The sequence below is a fragment of the Podarcis vaucheri genome, assembly GCF_965113315.1.
Source record: "Podarcis vaucheri genome assembly, chromosome: 9".
In the NCBI taxonomy this organism is placed as follows: Eukaryota; Metazoa; Chordata; class Lepidosauria; order Squamata; family Lacertidae; genus Podarcis; species Podarcis vaucheri.
In genome coordinates, this window is record NC_138767.1 from 56,924,004 (window position 1) to 56,944,270 (window position 20,267).

The following is a 20,267-nucleotide window of genomic DNA, read 5'->3' on the forward strand; positions in this document are numbered from 1 at the left end:
TGAAGGAGAAACCTGAGAGGTGGCAGCAAGCACACTAAAGTAACAAGCAAACCTGCCCTGGCAATCAGTCAACTGTTTGAAGCATGGGCTGCTTCAGGAGGAAAGAGACTGATTTAGTGAGTCTTGCCTGAATTCTGCAAGCTGCAAGATACATTTCTGTGGTGGCTCCCCGTTTGTAAAATGCTCTACTCAGGGAGGTTTGCCCAACACCTTTCTTACATATATCTTTAGATGCCAGGTGAAAATGTTTTCTTAATCAGCCAAAAGCTTAAGTATAGAGGTTCTATGTCATTTTAAACATGTCTCTGGGAAGGAGAGAGATTGGTTTGTTTTTATTATGTATTTTGTGTTCTCATTTTTTTATTTTTATGTTGTAGAAAGGCGCTTCTGGCTTTTATGCCTCGCCGACTGCCCAGGCAGTCCATGCCTTTTCAGCCAGCAAGGCATGCCCCACCCCTGAGGAGGCCACTCATTGGCCAATTTTGAACTGCAGCAGCTGACGGGAACTTGAGCCAGCTACCTACGTGGCCAAGGGGAATTCCCTCAATGGCTGCCTGACCATGTGCGTTCTGTTTTACTGCCCTGGGATGGTGACCAAGTGTGAGGATCTGCAACAATCGCCCGCCCGGTGGAAGGGGTGAGTGTCCATTTTGTGTTTTTATTTGGTGAACCGCCCTGTGATCTTCGGGTGAAGGGCAGTATACAAATTTAATAATGATGATAATAAAGGGACCCCTGACCATTAGGTCCAGTCGTGGCCGATTCTGGGGTTGCGGCGCTCATCTCGCTTTATTGGCCGAGGGAGCCGGCGTACAGCTTCCGGCTCATGTGGCCAGCATGACTAAGCCGCTTCTGGCGAACCAGAACAGCGCACGGAATCGCCATTTACCTTCTCGCCAGAGCGGTACCTATTTATCTACTTGGACTTTGACGTGCTTTCGAACTGTTAGGTTGGCAGAAGCAGGGACCGAGCAACGGGAGCTCACCCCGTCGCAGAGATTTGAACCGCCAACCTTCTGATCGGCAAGTCCTAGGCTCTGTGGTTTAACCCACAGCGTCACCCGCGTCCCTTAATAATGATAATAATTATCCTGAAAACAAGCTAAGCAAGTTCACAGAAAAAAGGTTGCCTGTCCCCTCCTCCATCCTTGAAGCCATATGCACCTTCACTCAAAATATGGAACTGGAGCTGCTGGGGTGGGGGCAGATAACAAATTGCCCCAAATTGGTCCAACAAGCAGTACCCCAGTGCCCCATTCCCACATGGTTCAGGAGGGTTTCCCTATCATTTGGAGATCCCTTTTAGGGGTGCATATGGCTGCCAGGGTGACCAAGGGCCAAACATTTCCCCCCATGAACTTTCTTAATTTATTTCAGAATCCTAGTCATTATATTTTGAAATTGCACGGGAAGATCTGATAATAGCTGCTAACAAGAGAAAACGTCACCGCACTTTTTCACCGTGATAGTAATTCCAGTGCACTAAATTCAGATGGCTTTGTTTAGCTGCAACTATTATGCTCCAAACCTGCCACTGTTTTGGGGTTGTATAGTGCTTTCCTCTACTTCATTTCAATGGACGAAGCAGGTCTATAGGCATTTTCATGTGTGCGCATGCATTTCCTGTCTCCATTGTAATGGATGAGGAAACCCACACATGTGAGAACTCAATGTACACCTGTGGGGCTCCAATTCAAGGCATGGCTCTTTTTTCCATTATAAACTTCTATAACTTTAGAAAAATATTTATTTGGTCATCCATTTATCCATCACATCATCATGGGAATTTCTTCAGTGGTATATTCTCCCCCGACCCAGACCATTCGTTGACCCCAGAATGCTACTGTTTAAAGAAATTGCTTTGTATATAATCACTATGTAATCACTGAACAAAACTAAAATTGGGTCTTGTTTTCAACATGAATAGGTTATATTGCTAAGTGCGTCCAAAGAATTTTTCCTACAAAACCCCAGATGTAGGAGATAAACAGTAACAACGGATTGGCGATCGGGGATTCTGTCTCTTGCTGCTTAAAATGTGAATTGAATTTTAATTGTTTAGCAAAGCAAGCATCACACAATGCTCCAAAAGTTTTAAAAATCAGGGATAAAAGTTTACATCCAAAAGTGATGGGCATATGAAAATTGTGCTTTCAGACAGTAGAATTATTTATTATACCAATTCATCTCGCCTTTTGATTCTGGGAAAATTTGTATAGCATTATATCTATATCTATCTATATATATTTATGTATTATATATATATTTATATATATGTGCAGATTCTCATTTACAGTTCCTGCAAAAATCTAAAACAATGTGCTTCACTTCATATATAGCAAAGGCACCTGTGTTATTCTCCCTTTTGGACAAAAGGTGATACTAAGATCCAGGTTTCCTGATGAAGACAACCGTTTTTGTTCCCCCTTCTTTCTTCCAGTCGTTTACGTCCACGAGCCAGACAAAAAGGCCACATTGTCTTCCTGCTTACACTGGAAGAGGATGCTCTGTGGGCTGTTTCGGAGCTTCATGATGGGACGAAGGAAACCGGGCAGAACTGTGAAGCAGAGGGACAGTAACAAAAAGGCTATTCTGGTGTGAGGAGGGGTCGGGAGTCTTTTCAGCTCCACAAGCAGATGTTGCTACTGGACTGACACGTGGAGCCTGCTCCTGCCGGGGAAAGGTAAAGTTTACCATTGGGACAAACGCAGAGCTCATAGATAGTCTGTCGAGCTGCTGATGAGCTTGGCGGGGAGGAGGAAGAGGAAAAAGTACCCACTGGTAGATTTCCTAATCGGATTGAGTCCGCGTTTAAAAATATCTAGGAGGAAAAGAGAAGAAAAAAAGAATGTAAAGCTCTTTTCATGGTGTATTGATTGCCCCCCCCCAAAAAAAAGCTCAACAACTTTGGTCAATCTAATGGGTAGGTACTGCCAGTTTTTTATAGTGGGTGTAGATTGCAGTCTCTTGGGAGCTGGACATGCCTGGTGTATATGATAGATGCCTCCCTATCATGTGTGGATGGTGCCATTTTGGCTGCAAAAGCAACCACACTCACCTACGGATATCAGGCATAGAGGGAATGATAAATACATGGGGCCTGGTTGAACATTCTCTGTCCGCTAGCACAGGAGTTGTTTAAAGGTTGTGCAACAAAGGAAACCCAGCACAATACAGTGGACACTTGGTTTGTGAATGTGATCTGTGCGGGTTGCGATTCGATGCGTCTGCACAAAGCACAATTTAGCGCTTCTGTGCATGCGCGACTGCCGAAACCTGGAAGTAACCCGTTCCAGTACTACCGGGTTTTGGCAGTCCGCAACCTGAAAAAACGTAAGCTGAAGCATCTGTAGCCTCAGGTCTGACTGCAGTTGCACAACAGCTGACTCGTGTTGTGGAGGGAGACAAAGGAAAGGGAGCAGCTTCTTTCCTCTTGTGCCAGTATTGCTACGCCTATGACTGCCACCTGACAGGGAAGGGAAAGGGGAGAGTTTGGGAGGTGTCATTTGGGGACAGTGAAGCTTTGAAAATCAAACCAATGTCTTTTTGGAGAAAGCTGTATCAATTCCAAGGTAATTATTGGAAGCTGCCCAGAGTGGCTCAGGAAACCCAGCCAGATGGGCAGGGTATAATAATAATAAGTATTATTAGTATTAATTTGAGGACAGCATTGGGGGACTCACCCATTTCCAGTAAGGATAAATTGGATGCAGTTTGCTATGGAGTATGGCAGGAATTCACTTCTTTTTATAACTTACCTCTAGGGTTACCACGGATATGAGCAAAAAGCTCACGTCCAATTGGCATATGGAGCTCCCATTGGCCAGGCAAGCATCCTGAAATGGCTGGCTGCTCACTGGCAGAGAGTCCAATGGAGGGCTGTAGACTGACAGCCCTCAGAACCAACAGAATGGGTTTTACTGTTACAACTGCTGCTAGCTTTTTTAATGATGCCTTTTACGATCTTCAGAGTGGCAACAATGGTGTAAAAAGCATGACAGCAGTATTTTAAAAGCTCTTGAGCTTAAATACTGATACAAGGCTGAGGCTTTAAGTATTTCCTGCATTATAGCAGCTGCCGAGGGACACATTAGTGTGACTCAAGCTCAAGCCTATGGAAAGCAATGGGACTCCATGACAGTGTAATGGCTACCTATAAAGTACTTCTTGGAGCAATTCAAACCATCGTTATTTTCATGCCATGTGTGGTTTGGACCGATAGTTAAATATGGATATAAAACTGAAAGCTGGGATATAATAGCATGCAAGTCATCAAAGTTTTCAAAGCACCTTTTAACACTTCTTCCTTTTGGTGATCTTGATTTAACTGTGGCCTGTTTGTCAGTACCGCTAAGTGGAAGGAGCAGGTAAGCTAAGCATTTTTCATCACTAATGTAGCAATTATATTTGTACGTTAGTGTATCAAAATAATGAAGTTTGAAAAGAGCCGTGAAAGTGAAAAAGAACTGTATAATTCACAGCACACTGAAATATTTAGAATTTGCTGTTCATTTAAATATCCCCTAGTCATCAGTGCCACATAGGAAAGGAAGCATGATGTTTGTGCAATTTTCAGTCATTTATTAAGACAGCTGTGCATGACTTGTGACCTGCAAAGCTGAATGTGGACCATCAGGCATTTGCTGCCTGTATTCTGCCAACGTCTGCCTCTTGCTTTCCCAACAGTGCCTCTTTTGAAGACAACAAAATTGCCTGCCCTTGAAAAGTCACAAACATGGCCATCATGCCGGGAATAGCTCTGAGACATGCCACACAAGACAGAAGTGACAGAAGGAGCAACATGGATTGGTAGGGCTGGGTTATGATTGGGAAGGACTCCTCAGTAGGAATGCCTTGACCAACGTGGAATTTCTGAGGTGAGGTTGATGACTCCAGTGCTGCTCACATCCACTCTTAAATCACTCCTATACCATTTTAACAGCCACAGCTTCACCTAAAGAATTCTGGGGTTGTTAAGGACGCTGAAAGGTCTTAGGACATCATAGAGCTACTTGGACCCTGTTCATCTGACTGGGTTGCCTCAGCCCATTGGGAAAAGCCACGACTGTCAACGTGGTAGCAGAGTGTTTTAAATGTATGATGTGGATATGATCACTATCGATGCATACTGCATACCATATTTTTTGCCCCATAGGACACACCGGCCCATAGGACGCACCTAGTTTTTTTGGGGGGAACTAAAGGGGGGAAAAATTATTTTCCCCCAGGTGCGCTGCGCTAATCCCGAAGCTTGGGGCGTGCGGAGCTCAGCGCGCCCCAAGCTTCTGGGTGCCAGCAAGGTCTCCGCTAGCCATGGGAGAGCCGCGCGGCTCTCCCAGGGCTAGCGGACCACTGCGCTAATCCCGAAGCTTGGGGCGTGCGGAGCTCAGCGCGCCCCAAGCTTCTGGGTGCCGGCAAGCAGTTCGCTAGCCATGGGAGAGCTGCGCGGCTCTCCCAGGGCTAGCGGACCGCTGCGCTAATCCCGAAGCTTGGGGCTTGCGGAGCTCAGCGCGCCCCAAGCTTCTGGGTGCTGGCAAGCTCTCCGCTAGCCCTGGGAGAGCTGGTTCTCCCACAGCTAGCGGATAGCTTCCTGAAGCCTGGAGAGCGAGAGGGGTCAGTGCGCACTGACCCCCCTCGCTCTCCAGGCTTCAGTGAAAGCCTGCATTCGCCCCTTAGGACGCACACACATTTCCCCTTCATTTTTGGAGGGGGGAAAGTGTGTCTTATAGGGCGAAAAATACGGTACATTGGGAATGGAGGTACAAATCTCATGTAATGTGTCATTGAGCTGTGTATATGCCCTTTTAAATCACATCTCTTTCCTGACTTAATAATTTAATGCATTTCTAGACCACCTCTCCGCCATAATGGCTCACAAGGTGGTTTGCAATTAAAAAACAAATGAAAATGGAAGTAATTCAATTCTGAAAAGGAAATCCAGTAATTAAACCATGACTGTTTAACTTTGGGTATCTTCTGATGGTAAAAGGAAGGGATGTCAGCCACCTGCACGGTCTCTTCCAGAGTCTACTAGGAAAGCTCGCTTGTAATATCTGAAGCTTTTCTCTGTGTTTGAGCCACATTTGCCATAAATTGTATTGACAACCTTGAGCTGCACTGTTAAATGCTACGATTCCCGATGTAATCTTTTCATGCTGACACAAGTATGTGGTAGGGATGATCTGGCTAACAGAGCACCATTTGAGTTGTGTTTCCTACATCTGTGTTTTGTGTCATGGTGCTCCTATCAGACTTACCTCCCCTTCTGTGGACTGCAGGTGTAGTTCTTTTCTACAGGTAGCTTTTAAGTCCCCTGCAGCCGCACTCACTTGTATTCCCTTGGGAGCTTCCATTATCAAAGATCTAGTTGGCGATTCGAGCCTGAAAGTGTGTTTTTGAAAAAAAGGAGAGAGAGAGGGAAAGGGGGAAAAGTCTTAAATGATTATGCTTTGCACATATCACCCAACAGCATAGGTAAAATCTTTTCCCTAAGACAATGTAAAAATAAAACTTCCACTGACTCCCCTGCTTTTTGGAAAAATTCATTTTCAAGATGAAAAATGTCAGTTCTTACAATATTCATATTCCTTTAGATCTCAGTTCAGAGCTGTTTTTGGAACACACGGCATTTACTTCTGGAACCACATATTTCTATATGCACATAAATACACGTACATGCATACACCTCTTAGTGAATGTTTGTGTTATAGATAACAAATTATTACGTTGAAAAGGGGTTACTGTCTCATGTAAGAGCCTGGTTTTATGACCACCAGGTGGTGGGTTGCTTTCTGCTTGTGCCAAGGAGGCGAGGAGTGATAGCAGATGACAAATCTACATTCAAATATTTGTACTGCATCTTTTCAAAGTTAATTCTACCACCCTACCCCAGAAGTGCTAATGATTTATGCCTGCAGCCTATCATATGATTGTTTCACTGTCACCATGACTGGTGGCTATCATGCTAGGAGGGTCTTAAATATGTGATTCTGTAAAAGAAGGCAAATGAAAACCATCAACAAACAATATGTACAGCCTGAAGTCTGACAATATGGCTTTAGCTTCCTACAGCCGGTGGTGGCCTGTCAATCAAGACTTTGTATGGATTCACATCGTGCATTATTTGCATGATCATTACAATTCTTCCACCATGACTGGAAGCTCAGAATTTACAGTTTATTACTCTTTATTTTTTCTGAGGAGTTCAGAGAGGCTCTGAAACGGTCTTCCATCCAGTTAGTTTACAAAGCTAGACTTGCACACCTTCTGCAAGGGATCATGTGATGCATGTGGTTTTGTTAACTGACAGCAGGACTCACCTGCAGACGTCAAGCTCAGAATTTGTAACTACTTTGATGTTTTGTCTGCTCTTTGTGAACTTTCCCCTTAGCTTAAGAACATGAGCATTAGAACAAAAAACCTCCAGCCCTGCTGGATCAAGTCAAAGGCCTATCTAGTTCAGCATGCTGTTTTCACAGTGCACAACTGTGCAAAGGCTGCAAGCAGGCTTGGTTGAATCTATGTTGTGAGGTGCATATGAAAAGCTCTCTCACCTTATGAAGTTGACACATAAGAAGCTTCTCATATGTTCATCTCACATGAAAATGTTCATATCTACATCTATCCGTAAGCAAATTTCAAGTAACTGGGCTACATGTTTCTGCAAGGCCTTTGCACTTCGATAAAACCTATAGCCATTTTTTTCCTCTTCAAATTCAGCAATATGACCTTCTTAACTTCATTTTTATGCATAATCAGCACAGTCAGAAAAATAACAATCCAAATTCAGTCTCTTGCCCCCAGAACAAATTTTGCTGCCTCATTATCTACCGGTGGGACTCTCCCCCGGCCCAGGTTTTATTTTATTAATTTTGTTTTAGATATTTCTATGCTGCCCTTCAGTAAGAATCCCCAGGGTGGTTTATAGAAGAAGAAAGTACCATCTCCCAGTTCTCAGACTACCAGTGAACATAACAAATAAATAAAACAAATGGTGGACAATAAGAGAATGCAGGAACTACAACGGCAGTGAGACCTTAAAAGCCAGATAAAAACAAATAGTGTGAGTTAAATTGTGTCTAAAAGGCCTAGGAAAACAGAAATGTTTTTTCCTGAAACCAAAAGAACAGCAAAGTATTAATCAGTTAGGCCACTCTGGTGAGAGCATTCTAAAATTTTGAGACAAACAAGAATTTCACTGCTCATATTTTGTTTTGAAACAACCATTACGAGTCCCCAAAACTGGTTTCCAGGTCTTGATATGGAAAAACTAATAATCTCAAGCCAAAAGTGAAGTACTTTCAAATCTATTGGTTTCACATGTAACCCCTCTCATTAAAATCAGTGGAACTTCAGAAATATTTGTTATATGCTTTCTAAAAGTGCAGCATTTTCCATGGAGCTACTACAGTATTCTCTTTTAGATATCCTTGTCTCTAAAGAAAAGGGCATGGTTTAAATTCCAGGAAACTTCTCTTTTGAACAGTCTGAGAACCTGCTTTCCTTTCAGAGAATAAATTCCTTGTCATAACGATACTTACTTCACTGCTACCAATGCAGTGTTTTATTCCCAGCCCTCCCTTAGGCAACAGGAAGGTATGCAACTATATAATAAAATGGGCTAAAATTTCTACATGCTGCTCTACTGTACAGGAAATTTAAAATAAGTGTGGTTTGATTATTATTATTTTTTAAAAAAAATACTACTTGCCGTGGAGGCAAAATAGCTTCTCTGTAAAAAGATTTCATTTCAGACACCACCACTAAGTTAAAAGCATGGTTAAAAATAATGGGCACCATCTACCCAAAGTTAAGGACATTTCAGATCCTTTGGTTGCAGACAAAGAGACGTTAAAAGGTGCTTAACCTCGCCCCTGAAACCACAGGGACTGGAAAGCACTTAAATTTGATGGGGACATGCCTGGAATATATACCACAATCCTAAACTTGCTGTAAGAGACTAAGGTTTCTTATCGCCTATTGTGTCAACACAATGAACCAGTATAAATGTTTACCACTAGGAACTTTCATTGGTTGTGGATCAGGAGAAAAGAGTTGCAGCTGCACCTTCAAAGAAACCTCTCTGAGGCTTGCTAATCATATTCCACTTGCCTTCCTAGGCCTACTTGAGAGAAGCGTGTGTGTGTGTGTGTGTGCATGCATGCACAGGAGCACAAGTCAAACCACCCTATGATCAAGTAAAATGTCACCAACAACTACTGCTAAATTTCTAGAAAAAGAGGTGCAGGACTCACCATGAACGTCTCCCTTGTTCTCTTATAATGGCAATGGTGCCCACCTGAGAGCCGGAACTCAGTCCCACGAGTTCCAGCTGAAAAAAAAGCCCAGCTGATGAGGAAAACTAAAATGGTACTTGGAACTGAGTGACTTCAACTCAAGCCAGGAGTCTCAAGAGGCAGAAGACAATTGATCTAAGATGGTTACTCAGCATTCAAAAGCAAGTTAAGAATTATCCAGAAAGAGAATGGAGGTACTTTCAGGTTTTTTTTGCTCTTATAGCCTTAGAACTGAATTAAAAGGAGCTATATCACTAGCATGATGTGATAAGGGTTTGGAAATTTAGGAAGTGGAGTTTTACCTTGCTGGACAATCTTGCTTTGCCTGAACCTACAAGGCAACTATACCCAGATTCTATGTTTCAGTATGGTGGGATTCAAAGATTCTGCTAGCTTGCATGCAGGTGAGTTAGGGAATCTGCCCAGTTCAAAGAGTTCTGAGGTTTCAGGTGGTGGGACCAGCAACTCTCCACAACTGACAAGCCAGCAAAGGGGTCAGTGGGGTCAGTAAGATTCCTTAGCAAAGAGGGGGAGGTTGCTCTACCTCTGGCACTATAAAGAGATGGAGGTGGCGGTGAATACTTTCATATCTCTGGGTAAAGCATAAATGTCCCAAAACATGGGAAAAGGAGTCTCAGCGGCAGCTACATAGGATGTAGATTGGCCCTGGTTTGGGTTCATTATTGCAAAAGGGAAAAAGGTAGCATAAAAAATGAACACTCAAAGGGAAAGACCAGGGCATGAGTAAGTCATTCATTTTCAAGCTTTGGGTATCTAATGAATGGGGAAAGGTGTTTCACTTTCCCTCATTTATTGCATTTCTCCTGCAACACCTGGTCCCCTCCCCTCCATGAAACTGGGTTTCTTGGATATGGATTTCTCAAATGCAGCTAGAGGAAAAGCAGCTATGGTCAAGGCATGCAGGGGAGAATCAATGGGAGGAATCAGGGTAAAGCAAACATTCCCCAACTGCTACCTCTCCCCTCCAAATTGCACTGCCTCTCCCATGCATCTTTTCAACTGTTTGGCTCTTAAACCAGGAAAGATCATTACAGCCCCAGCTCCAATTCAGAAATACGGCAGTATTGAATTTATGACTTAACTTCATATTATTTCATGCAGAGCATGTCAGTTACCTTATTATCAATCCTAAAGCTCTCATTAAGTCCTAGACATCTCCTAGCTAGACTCTAATTGAACGGAACATTCCATTATTTTTGGCATAGCTAGTTTTCCTTATTCTACCAGGAATCATAGAAAATAATTGACTACTTTGATGTTAACAAGTCTAGAAAGATAGGTGAAGTGTGTGCGCATTAAGCAATAGTGTCTGGCGTTACAATGTAGTTTGTTGCCAAGGCGGGAGTGAAATCTAAAGATAAAATGACATCTCAAGAGCCTTTGAAAATGTCGTTGTTATGTATTGTAAGTTAAGGAGAGGTTTTGTAGTGATAACACTGGGGTGGGGAGAGATCAGAGGAGAAAGGTAGCAGAATTAAATGAAGGGCAGTTTGAAAACTTGTGACACATAGAACAGATGTGTTATATATGAATAGAAGCGGAATCCATTGTTTGAGGAGGAACCAGGGGAGGAGAGGAAGAAGACCACGGTGACCTGCAACAAATCCTTCACGCACAGAGAACCTATATTGGAGGTGGTTGAATAAGATGCTCTCCTGGGAACAATGCCACCCAGAACAGGGATACTGCCACATCATTCTCCATTATCTATGTATGTTGGTGTTCTGAGTGACCTCTTGTTGTTTCAAAAGTGGAATGGATGTACTGGGAATTATCCACTGTGCTGATTTTTTATTTCAGAATTTTGAGCATAGCACTGGGCTTGTGCACTTTGCTACATCCTCCAGTTATTACATGTTTTCCCTCTCTTCTGCATCAGTGCATGATCCCCCTGTTACTCTGCACATGGGGTACATGAGTGGGTGACAGGGGTGAGATAGGGATGCAGGCACCAGTAACATCTGCTTGCCATGGGTGTGAGAGAAGGCTTCACTGAATGGAGGTCGAATACATAGGAGAACCAGGAGTTTATTTTATTTATTTTTAATACTAATAAAAATAATCTGTAAACCTTATTGGCCTGGGGAAAGTGTGGGGTTTTTTTTGCCTACACGATACTGTGCTAATCCTAGATTGGCCTGACTGGTGTCAGTTTAAATAGATGGTTGTAAATGACAGTGTAGTATGGGGATGGATTTAACAGCAAACAGAGGTTAGGGTAACAGCGGCTTACTACTTTGGACCCTCAGAGCTATAGGGGGAGAAATGATCCCTTCCAAGGTTTGTTTGGATGACACACCTAAAGCTATGATCACTGGCAGAGGAACGGTAGGGTGGGTAGGGTGCCATTGCAGTGGCCCCTCCACGCACTGGGCGTCATGCCCCCACAGGTGGTGCGCCGTGCCCCCAGGATGCGCGCCATACCCCTGCGGGCAGCCTGCCACACCCCCAGGATGCACGTCATGCCCCTGGGGGATGCCAGCTATGCACCCACCTGCTCTCTGCCCCTGGTAGCAGAGCATGGAGCTTCGCCACTGGCTGTGATCTGGAAGGACTTGTCTCAGCCCTGGACTGGACTGGTGAGGTCTGCAGGGTTGGAAACAAATGATACAGTACCTCTGGCCCAGAGTCAGGAACAAGTTGTCCAGATAATTTGGCATTTTGAGAGGAGGGGGATGTGGGCAGACATCTCCTGCTCTCGCCTAATCTCACACTGTTCAGTTTTCCATAGATCTCTTGATTAATAAATGAAGCAAACTTTTAAAACATATGAAATAACAAAGTAAACTGCATTCCTTTTTAATGAAGGAAATTGCATTCAAAAGTTATACAAGGGCAGATAATTTTTCCTTGCAATTCTCATGTGTGGATCCAGGGTTTTCCTGTGCCTGTCATATTTCAAGATAGTCAAGGAGTGTTTGTGACCACCAGGTCCCATTTCCTATGGATAATGACTTAAAGGTTTGCACATGTCTATGCCTCAGAGACATCACCTTGCCAACAAAGGTCCGTATAGTTAAAGCTATGGTTTTCCCAGTAGTGATGTATGGAAGTGAGAGCTGGACCATAAAGAAGGCTGATCGCCGAAGAATTGATGCTTTTGAATTATGGTGCTGGAAGAGACTCTTGAGCGTCCCATGGACTGCAAGAAGAACAAACCTATCTATTCTTAAGGAAATCAGCCCTGAGTGCTCACTGGAAGGACAGATCCTGAAGTTGAGGCTCCAATACTTTGGCCACCTCATGAGAAGACTCCCTGGGAAAGACCCTGATGTTGGGAAAGGTGGAGGGCACAAGGAGAAGGGGACGACAGAGGACGAGATGGTTGGATAGTGTTCTCGAAGCTACCAGCATGAGTTTGACCAAACTGCGGGAGGCAGTGGAAGACAGGAGTGCCTGGTGTGCTCTGGTCCATGGGGTCACGAAGAGACGGACACGACTAAACAACAAACAACATGCCTCTCTAATGGGGATATTAGCTGTAGGACCCAGATGCCTTATTCTCTAGCAACCATGAGAGTTTGGTTGAGTTGCTTCCTGAGGACAGGGATTTCAGCTATCATTTCCAAAGGAGTAAAGTGACTCCAAGGGCCACCAAAGCTCTGCAAAGTTTCTAATTATGGCCTGCCTCTATGGAACCTCAGGGATGTGAATACAGCCTTCCAGGCCTCAGGCCTCTTCCAGGATCAACCCTCCTTTACAGCCCCATGCTCCATTGGCCCCGAGTTGCATCCCACTTGAGTGTTTTTGTCTGGTTACAGCATGTCATGGTCACAATGCGGTGAAATCAAAATTAGTTGGTCCACTTACTTTTGCCTCTGGCCTCACCTACTGCTAAGCCTATGGTGCTCAGGCTGAAAAAGGTTCCCTGCCCCTCCTCTATGGTTCTTAGGCCACCTGGGCACCACCTGGCCACTTACCTGCCTCTAAACCATCAGCCCCGACAGACACTTCCTGTTTGGTGCACTGTTCTCGGTGCTGCTGTTGCTGCGTATGTTGCCATTTACAAGCTCCCATATTCACATTAACATACAAAAGCACAAATGCACCAAGATCTACCCTATATAATTTATGTTGATGGCTGCTTTGTGAGGCTTCCTCCTGCACTGAAAGTAGATCACATTAACATGTGCCTTCATAGCTTCAAATCAAATCTTTTAAAGTTCTGTATCTGTGTTTAAGGGCAGCGGGGGGGGGATTGCGTTTGGCCTCTTTGTGGCTCAAGCTTTTAATGAAAGGATGTCCTGCTATGTTAGTGCTTTTCTCTTACTCCCTCTGTCTTTTTCGAGAACTGCTCCTGCTGATGCCATGCGGTTGCAGCTTTGTAGAAAACACAAAACTATTGTGCAGGATTTGTGGGTCTTCAATACAGATCAGAATTAAAAGGGGATCCCACTATCCTTGTCGGCTCCTTGTCGCTTGATCAATTTTCCATCTCATTATGCCCAGTGTTGGCTTTCAGGATTAGCTTATAGTCAATCTTACTGTAGCCTTGATGATAAAAGGGGGAAGGAAGCTATTAAATTTGATTTTCGAGTTCTCCCCAGAGGTGCAGGACAACAACAAAGCAATTTGCCCCCCTTATTAAGAAGTTGATTGAGGGCATAGATTTCTGCAGATAACCACAGTGGTCTTGTGCAGGATTGTGGGTCTTCAATACAGATCAGAATTAAAAGGGGATCCCACTATCCTTGTCGGCTCCTTGTCGCTTGATCAATTTTCCATCTCATTATGCCCAGTGTTGGCTTTCAGGATTAGCTTATAGTCAATCTTACTGTAGCCTTGATGATAAAAGGGGGAAGGAAGCTATTAAATTTGATTTTCGAGTTCTCCGCAGAGGTGCAGGACAACAACAAAGCAATTTGTCCCCCTTATTAAGAAGTTGATTGAGGGCATAGATTTCTGCAGATAACCACAGTGGTCTTTGATTGTGTATAGAAGCTGTTTGTTTCTTAATGACTACCTGGACAAACTGTGTTGCTGTCATATTTAAAATAAATATTTTGGGGTTTATACTCTCCTTAGTTTAGCTGGGCTCTTTCGGACAAAACGTGGCAACTGGAGTCTGACAAATAAATTATACAGGTGTAATTCAGTTATACAGATGTAATTCATTTTACTGTTTGTAAAATATGATCCTTTTGTCCTGCTTGTTCCTTCTAATGAGCCTCAGGTTCAGCTAAGCTTTCTTGGGCCAGGGATCATGTAACAGGGTTTATAAACTCTCAAAAATGGCTACAGGCAGCAAAATCTTGCTAGCAAAAGATTAACTTGGGTAGATTTTATCTTGTCTGAGCTGAATGGTTGACTAGCAAGGGAATTTAAAAATGATTTAGAAGGAACAAAATGTAAACATCCCAAACTATGGGGGAATGTTCAGAGTATGAGAACCTTGTTCATAAATGTTTAGAATATGATTTTTATTTTTCAGATTAGATTTGGTAATTGATACTGCTAACATTTATCAAGGCAGCTGAATTAATTTCCTAAATCTGAAAAATGCTTAAGAATAAGAATAAAGTTATTTATGTGGATAATAAAAAAAAACCTGTTTAAACAAAGTTTTACACATGGAAGTTGCAATCCGAACCTACTTATCTAGGAGTAAACACCAGTGAACTCTATGGAACACATACAGGACTGTACTGTAAACCTCTCAAAAATTTTAAATTTTATATTATTAAATGTACTAGATATAACATTATGCAAGTAAAATAAGACAAACAGATTTGTTTGTTTAAAAAAAAACATTTCAATATAACCTCATGATGGAGAGGCTCCAAAGTGAGGTGCAAAAAGGGATGCAAAATTAATAGGGCTCAACTGAAATTGATCCAAAAAGATTTCTTTCTTTCAAGCTCCTCCTGAACTGTTGGAGAATTTCAGACCTCCCCTATTTGGTAAAACAGCCTACCCCATTTTGCCATTCATGAATTTTGGATGCAACTTATAATAATAAAAGAATAAAAATATTATTTTATTTAAAAAACATATTCAAAAAAGGTTTTAGTTTATGATGACCAGACACTGGCACAGGTTCTGCCTACAGTGATGGACCTTGGTGTCTCAAATTTCAGCGGCACCTTGCGCAATGCCAAAGTTCTGCACCCTCTGCCTCTGACCTTCCATTCTACTTCATAGTTGAGGTGTCTCCTGCAGGGAGTGCAACCAAACTGGTCAAGCTCCCCCAAGGCCGCCTCTGCTGCCTGTCCTCCTCTGAGAAAGTGGAGTAGATCTGGGCGCCATCAGTTTGCTGGTGATGGCTGATTCCATACTTCCAGATGACGTCACATAGTGGCTTCACACAGACGTTGACTAGAGGGCTAAGACTGACCCTTGTGGAATCCCACAGCTGAACTGCCATGGAGTCAAGCAAAAGTCCCTCAGTGCAACCCTCTGAAACTTAGCCTCAGGTAGAGTAGGACCACCATAACACTGTGCCCTTTTCTCCAACCAGCAAAGTTGGTCTAATAAGATTTCATGGTTGATGGTATAGAGGAGTGGCAAAATATCTGCCTTCCTCCTGTTACCACAACCAGTCTGCTACTGGTTGTTTCAGGTGCTTCTCTCCTCATATCTTTTCTAGGGTTTCCTCACACACACCTCTTGACTTCTGGATAGGAAACAGGAAGTGGTGCTCCATCAGAGTAAGGAGATGTTGCCCCATCACAGCTAGAGTTATCCTTTAGGGTAGGTGTCCTCAACCTCGGCCCTCCAGGATGTTTTGAGACTACATTTCCCATCATCCCTGACCACTGGTCCTGCTAGCTTGGGATCATGGGAGTTGTAGGCCAAAAACATCTGGAGGGCAGAGGTTGAGGAAGCCTGCTTTAGGGCAATGTGTTCAACAAGGGATCTCATCTGATTTCTGCCCAAGTTAAAATGCTCATTTTACAATGGTTCCAGATTGACGACTGCACTCCCTTGTTGAAGTACTTGAGTCCATCTCTTGAGTCTAATGTGCGTGAAACACCCAAATCTGCTTTGGAAAGAGAAGGGGACATCAACCTTACCACAACCTCTGTGACACGTTCTGAGATGGAAATGATCCCAAAAAACAGAAGAAGAAAGAACCTTATACTGAGACACAACTGTTTGTTTTAGGCTTACATTTAATCTCTTTGCCTTTTCAGAAAAATATTGATCAGGGCTCAGCAGCACAGCCACATCTAAACATATCTAAGGCTTCAACAGGGAAGTCATTTTCATTAAAAAATAAATAAATCTTAGTTTGACTTACAGACTCCCTGGAAGTTTTAGGATTCGATCTTTTTTATATAAAAAAAACTCTGATATTTGGGAAAGAGACAAAAACCACAAGAGTGACTGGCCGGTAAATGTAGTATTGTTTCACTGACATCAGGAGTGAGTGGATTTTTTGTTTGGATTGCAGCCTTTGAATAACCTTGGAAGGATAGATTCATAGGAAAGTGAAGGACAAATATGGCTCAAGAGAGAGAGAAAATGAGCAAAAGGCGAACATAGTTTTCAAGGGCAAACCACAGCATGCCAACCCTTCCCGGACATTTGTGGCTTGCACACCCTGAAGGCTCATAATAAGAACAAAAACTCAGTTTTCAGAGGGACAGGAGTGCTCTACAAACCCCATTTAACAATGAATGAATCCTGACCCATCACAGCTTCAGACAAGGCACAGATACATGTCAAATGGAAGATGCTTTTGTGAAAAGGTCTAAGATTAATTTTGATTCTTCATTTGTAGGCGAAATACTTGAAAGTTTTGTTTATGGGTGAGGAGTACACAAATGCTATAGTCAGATTAATGAACAATATAACTTACTTTAAAAGCGTTTTAGAGCATAGCTGGTCTATGGATAACTTGCCAAATAAAACTGAAATCAATGCTTTCGAAACACCTACTTGAGGTCTTGGGATGGATCTGCTCTGATATGGGGAGTCTCCACAGAGTGCTCAAATACAGCCCCTTCTGTGCCTAAAATAAATACATAAATAGGATACAGGATGGTTATATTCTATGTGAAGATCACAGTTTCAATGTATTACATTCCTCAAACAAAAGCATTTCGTTGAACTGATTTGTTTAATGTTTCAGCACGTTACTGTTGGTGAGGTTTCTTCAAATTAGACTGGCTCTAGAAGAATGCTTCCAGTGCTATTTTTCCCCCTAGAAAAAGAGGTGCCAGAATTCACCAGGAACACCTTCCTTAGTCTTCCACCTGGGAGGTGCCAGAAGTGAGTTTTGGTGAGCTGCGGCTGAAAAATTAAAGCCCTGCTGGACTCTTATCGTCATCGCTGACCATTGGTTAAGCTGGCTGGGTATGATGGGTAGTGCAACAATATCTCGGGGCCCATAGCTGAGGAGCACTGTTCTAGAAGGGTTTCATGTTTTAAAGAAAATGTGATATATGAAAAAGATTTGATTGGTGGCACTGGGAGCAAAGGTCCTGATCTTCAGGTTGGGGTGCTGCTGCTGCCTCATTCATATCTACAGTGGCAGAAGTTCCATGCTTAAAGGAGTGTGCTTATGCATCTGCCTTGTCCAGAAAAGGAAATGGACCAGCACTTGTGTAAAGAGGAGTGCTTCTTCTGTCCAGCAGAGCTTCCATACAAAAATGCCAAATTTCCCCTAATGACCAATTTATGTTTCCCTTCTCCAGATGCATATGAGTATAATATCCCAGATCTTAGACAGCCACCTCTAGTCTAGATCTCCAGTATCTTATGCAATGCTTCAGGATATAATGAATTATTCAAGATGATATATATTTTTTATAAATTATTTTATTCTATATGGCCAAAGTGGTTCCCTCCAGAGGCTACTGGATTCCAGCTCCCATCCCTTCATCTTAAGGTAGCATTCAGATTTGTGTCTGGTTTCATGATTATTTTTATTGTTTTATTCTCTATACAGTTTATTTATTTATTCTGGTACATGGCTTAGAAATACTAACTATTAAGCGATATACACATGCCTTAAATAAATAATAATTAGCTAAAAACTGGTCAACATTTGAAAACAAAGCTTTTTGGATTTTTTTTTACAAAACAAGATCACAAGTCGTAGAAGGGGAGTGACAGCAGCTATTTATTAGTTCAAACTCTCAGCTTTCAATATTGGGCAGCAATGTGTTAACTAGAGGACCAGTGATGTACTCTCTTAAACAGCATAATCATGGACATGGAGGGATCATCCATAAAGAAATTAGAGATTACAGCAGACCGAGCGTGGAAAATCTTCTAGGAGGTATCATTTAAATAAGGCAAGAAACCCACAAGATACATGGCCATTTTATAAATGGCAAGATTCTCAGAAATATTTCTCTGACACAGAGCTCAGCATACATCATATCCATCCTAATTCAGTACAAGCCACAGCTAGTCATGCATTCGCAAATTGTACTCCCCTGAAACTATGGAAACTGAAAATTTAGTACTCTCAGAGACTGGCTGGTGTAAACTACTTATTTCTGCTCGATTTACCAGTTACTGATATTCGGCCTTTGGAAAATGACAATGAAGATGGTTTCATTAATACCACTGGAATCATATATTACAAATTACAGAGCTGAAAGTTTGGCAATAGATCATGTTACCCTTGCATCCACAGAATGAGCACAATGAGTGGCTACTTGTTATATAAACAGCAAAACAAGGGTTTTCTCCATGCATTGTCTTGCTCTCAAAAAGAAAATGGCAGCACATTCAGCACAACACCAAATAAAAGCTAAATTGTGCCGTTTTATTGGGAGTACTCTAGATGCAAAACCGCCACCACCCTTTAATTCAATCATACATCTAGGGTCACAATAAAATGAAAGCAAACTCAATGTTGCATGTACGGTTCATTTCAACAAAGGGACCAAACAGCAGGGGTTGCTTTGGTACATTGTTGGTGTCGTTGACCAAAGTTGCCATGGTTTCAAAAGCCTCGGTGCTTCTACAGCTGGGTAAGCAAATGAGAGGGATGTTATTCCTGTAGATACTTGGACCCTTTCTCAAATCGCAGATGTAAGGAACCTTAGTTGTGCCTGTCTTTGTCAACAGGTGCCCATCGTTGTGGTGATGTAGGATTTACAGGTGGGTCCAGGATATCAGTTAAATGCTACTGGTAAAAGATTTGCAAGTCATTGTGTCAGAATGAGAAACAATGTGCAACATTTAACAGCTGTATCATAAAATGGAATCTATGAACTCGGTGGGCATTTGGCTTGAAGTGTTACTTGGCAACATTGGAATATGTGCAGCCAACACCAGTTCTTGGACCAGTATAGCATTTGAATTAATAATATACAGTGGAACCTCAGTTTTCGAGCGTCTCAGAAGCCGAACACCGAAAACTTTAAAAGTAATTGCTTCCGTTTTCGAGCACGCCTCGAAAGTCGAGCAGCTTCCACTGCGTGTTTTTCTTTTTTCTCAATGGATTTTGCCGACCACCCATTGCTCCTCGATTTTCAAACAGTCTTCTGGTTCCACTGTACTTAAATTATAACAGATTGAAACTAGAGGCTTGACACTGCCATTTAGATTATGTGAATGTATGTACACAAACAATTACACCAATCCCAGCATAAGTCTCCTTAGCAACAATCCCAGGTCATAAAAATCTAAGAAGAATCATACTGGATGAGACCAAAATTCATCTAGTCCATCTTTTGCTATCCACAGCAGCCAACTGGACAGCTTTTGGAAGCCTTCAAGTAGGGTATGAGGACAATAACCTCTTTGCTGTTGCTCCCCAACAAATTCCCAGTAACAGGACACAGCTATCACAAGTAATAATAGTAACCATTTACAGCATTCTTCTCCATGAAATCTATATAGGCTAGTGACTATCACATCTTGTGGCAATGAATCCCACAAGTTAACTCCCTCCTTGCTCCACCTCTCCTCCTTCCTATCTGCCCCAGCTTCACTTCCATTGCCGCCTGCTTTCTTCTAAATCCCCTGCCCAATTAATCCATTCACTCA

General features: G+C 42.7%; 1 protein-coding gene across 2 annotated transcripts in view; it reads right to left on the reverse strand.

Moving 5' to 3' along the window:
• Positions 1–628: 628 nt before the first annotated feature.
• Positions 629–20,267, reverse strand: part of SGCZ (sarcoglycan zeta) — a 565,484-nt gene continuing 545,845 nt past the window's right edge. For both annotated transcript variants that reach the window (XM_082238280.1, XM_082238279.1), the window contains 3 exons: positions 17,199–17,271; positions 6,258–6,381; positions 629–2,821 (listed from right to left, as the gene is read on the reverse strand). In XM_082238280.1, coding sequence (XP_082094406.1) covers positions 2,621–2,821; positions 6,258–6,381; positions 17,199–17,271 — 398 coding nt within the window. In that variant the 3' untranslated portion in view covers positions 629–2,620. The remainder of the gene's footprint in view (positions 2,822–6,257; positions 6,382–17,198; positions 17,272–20,267) is intronic.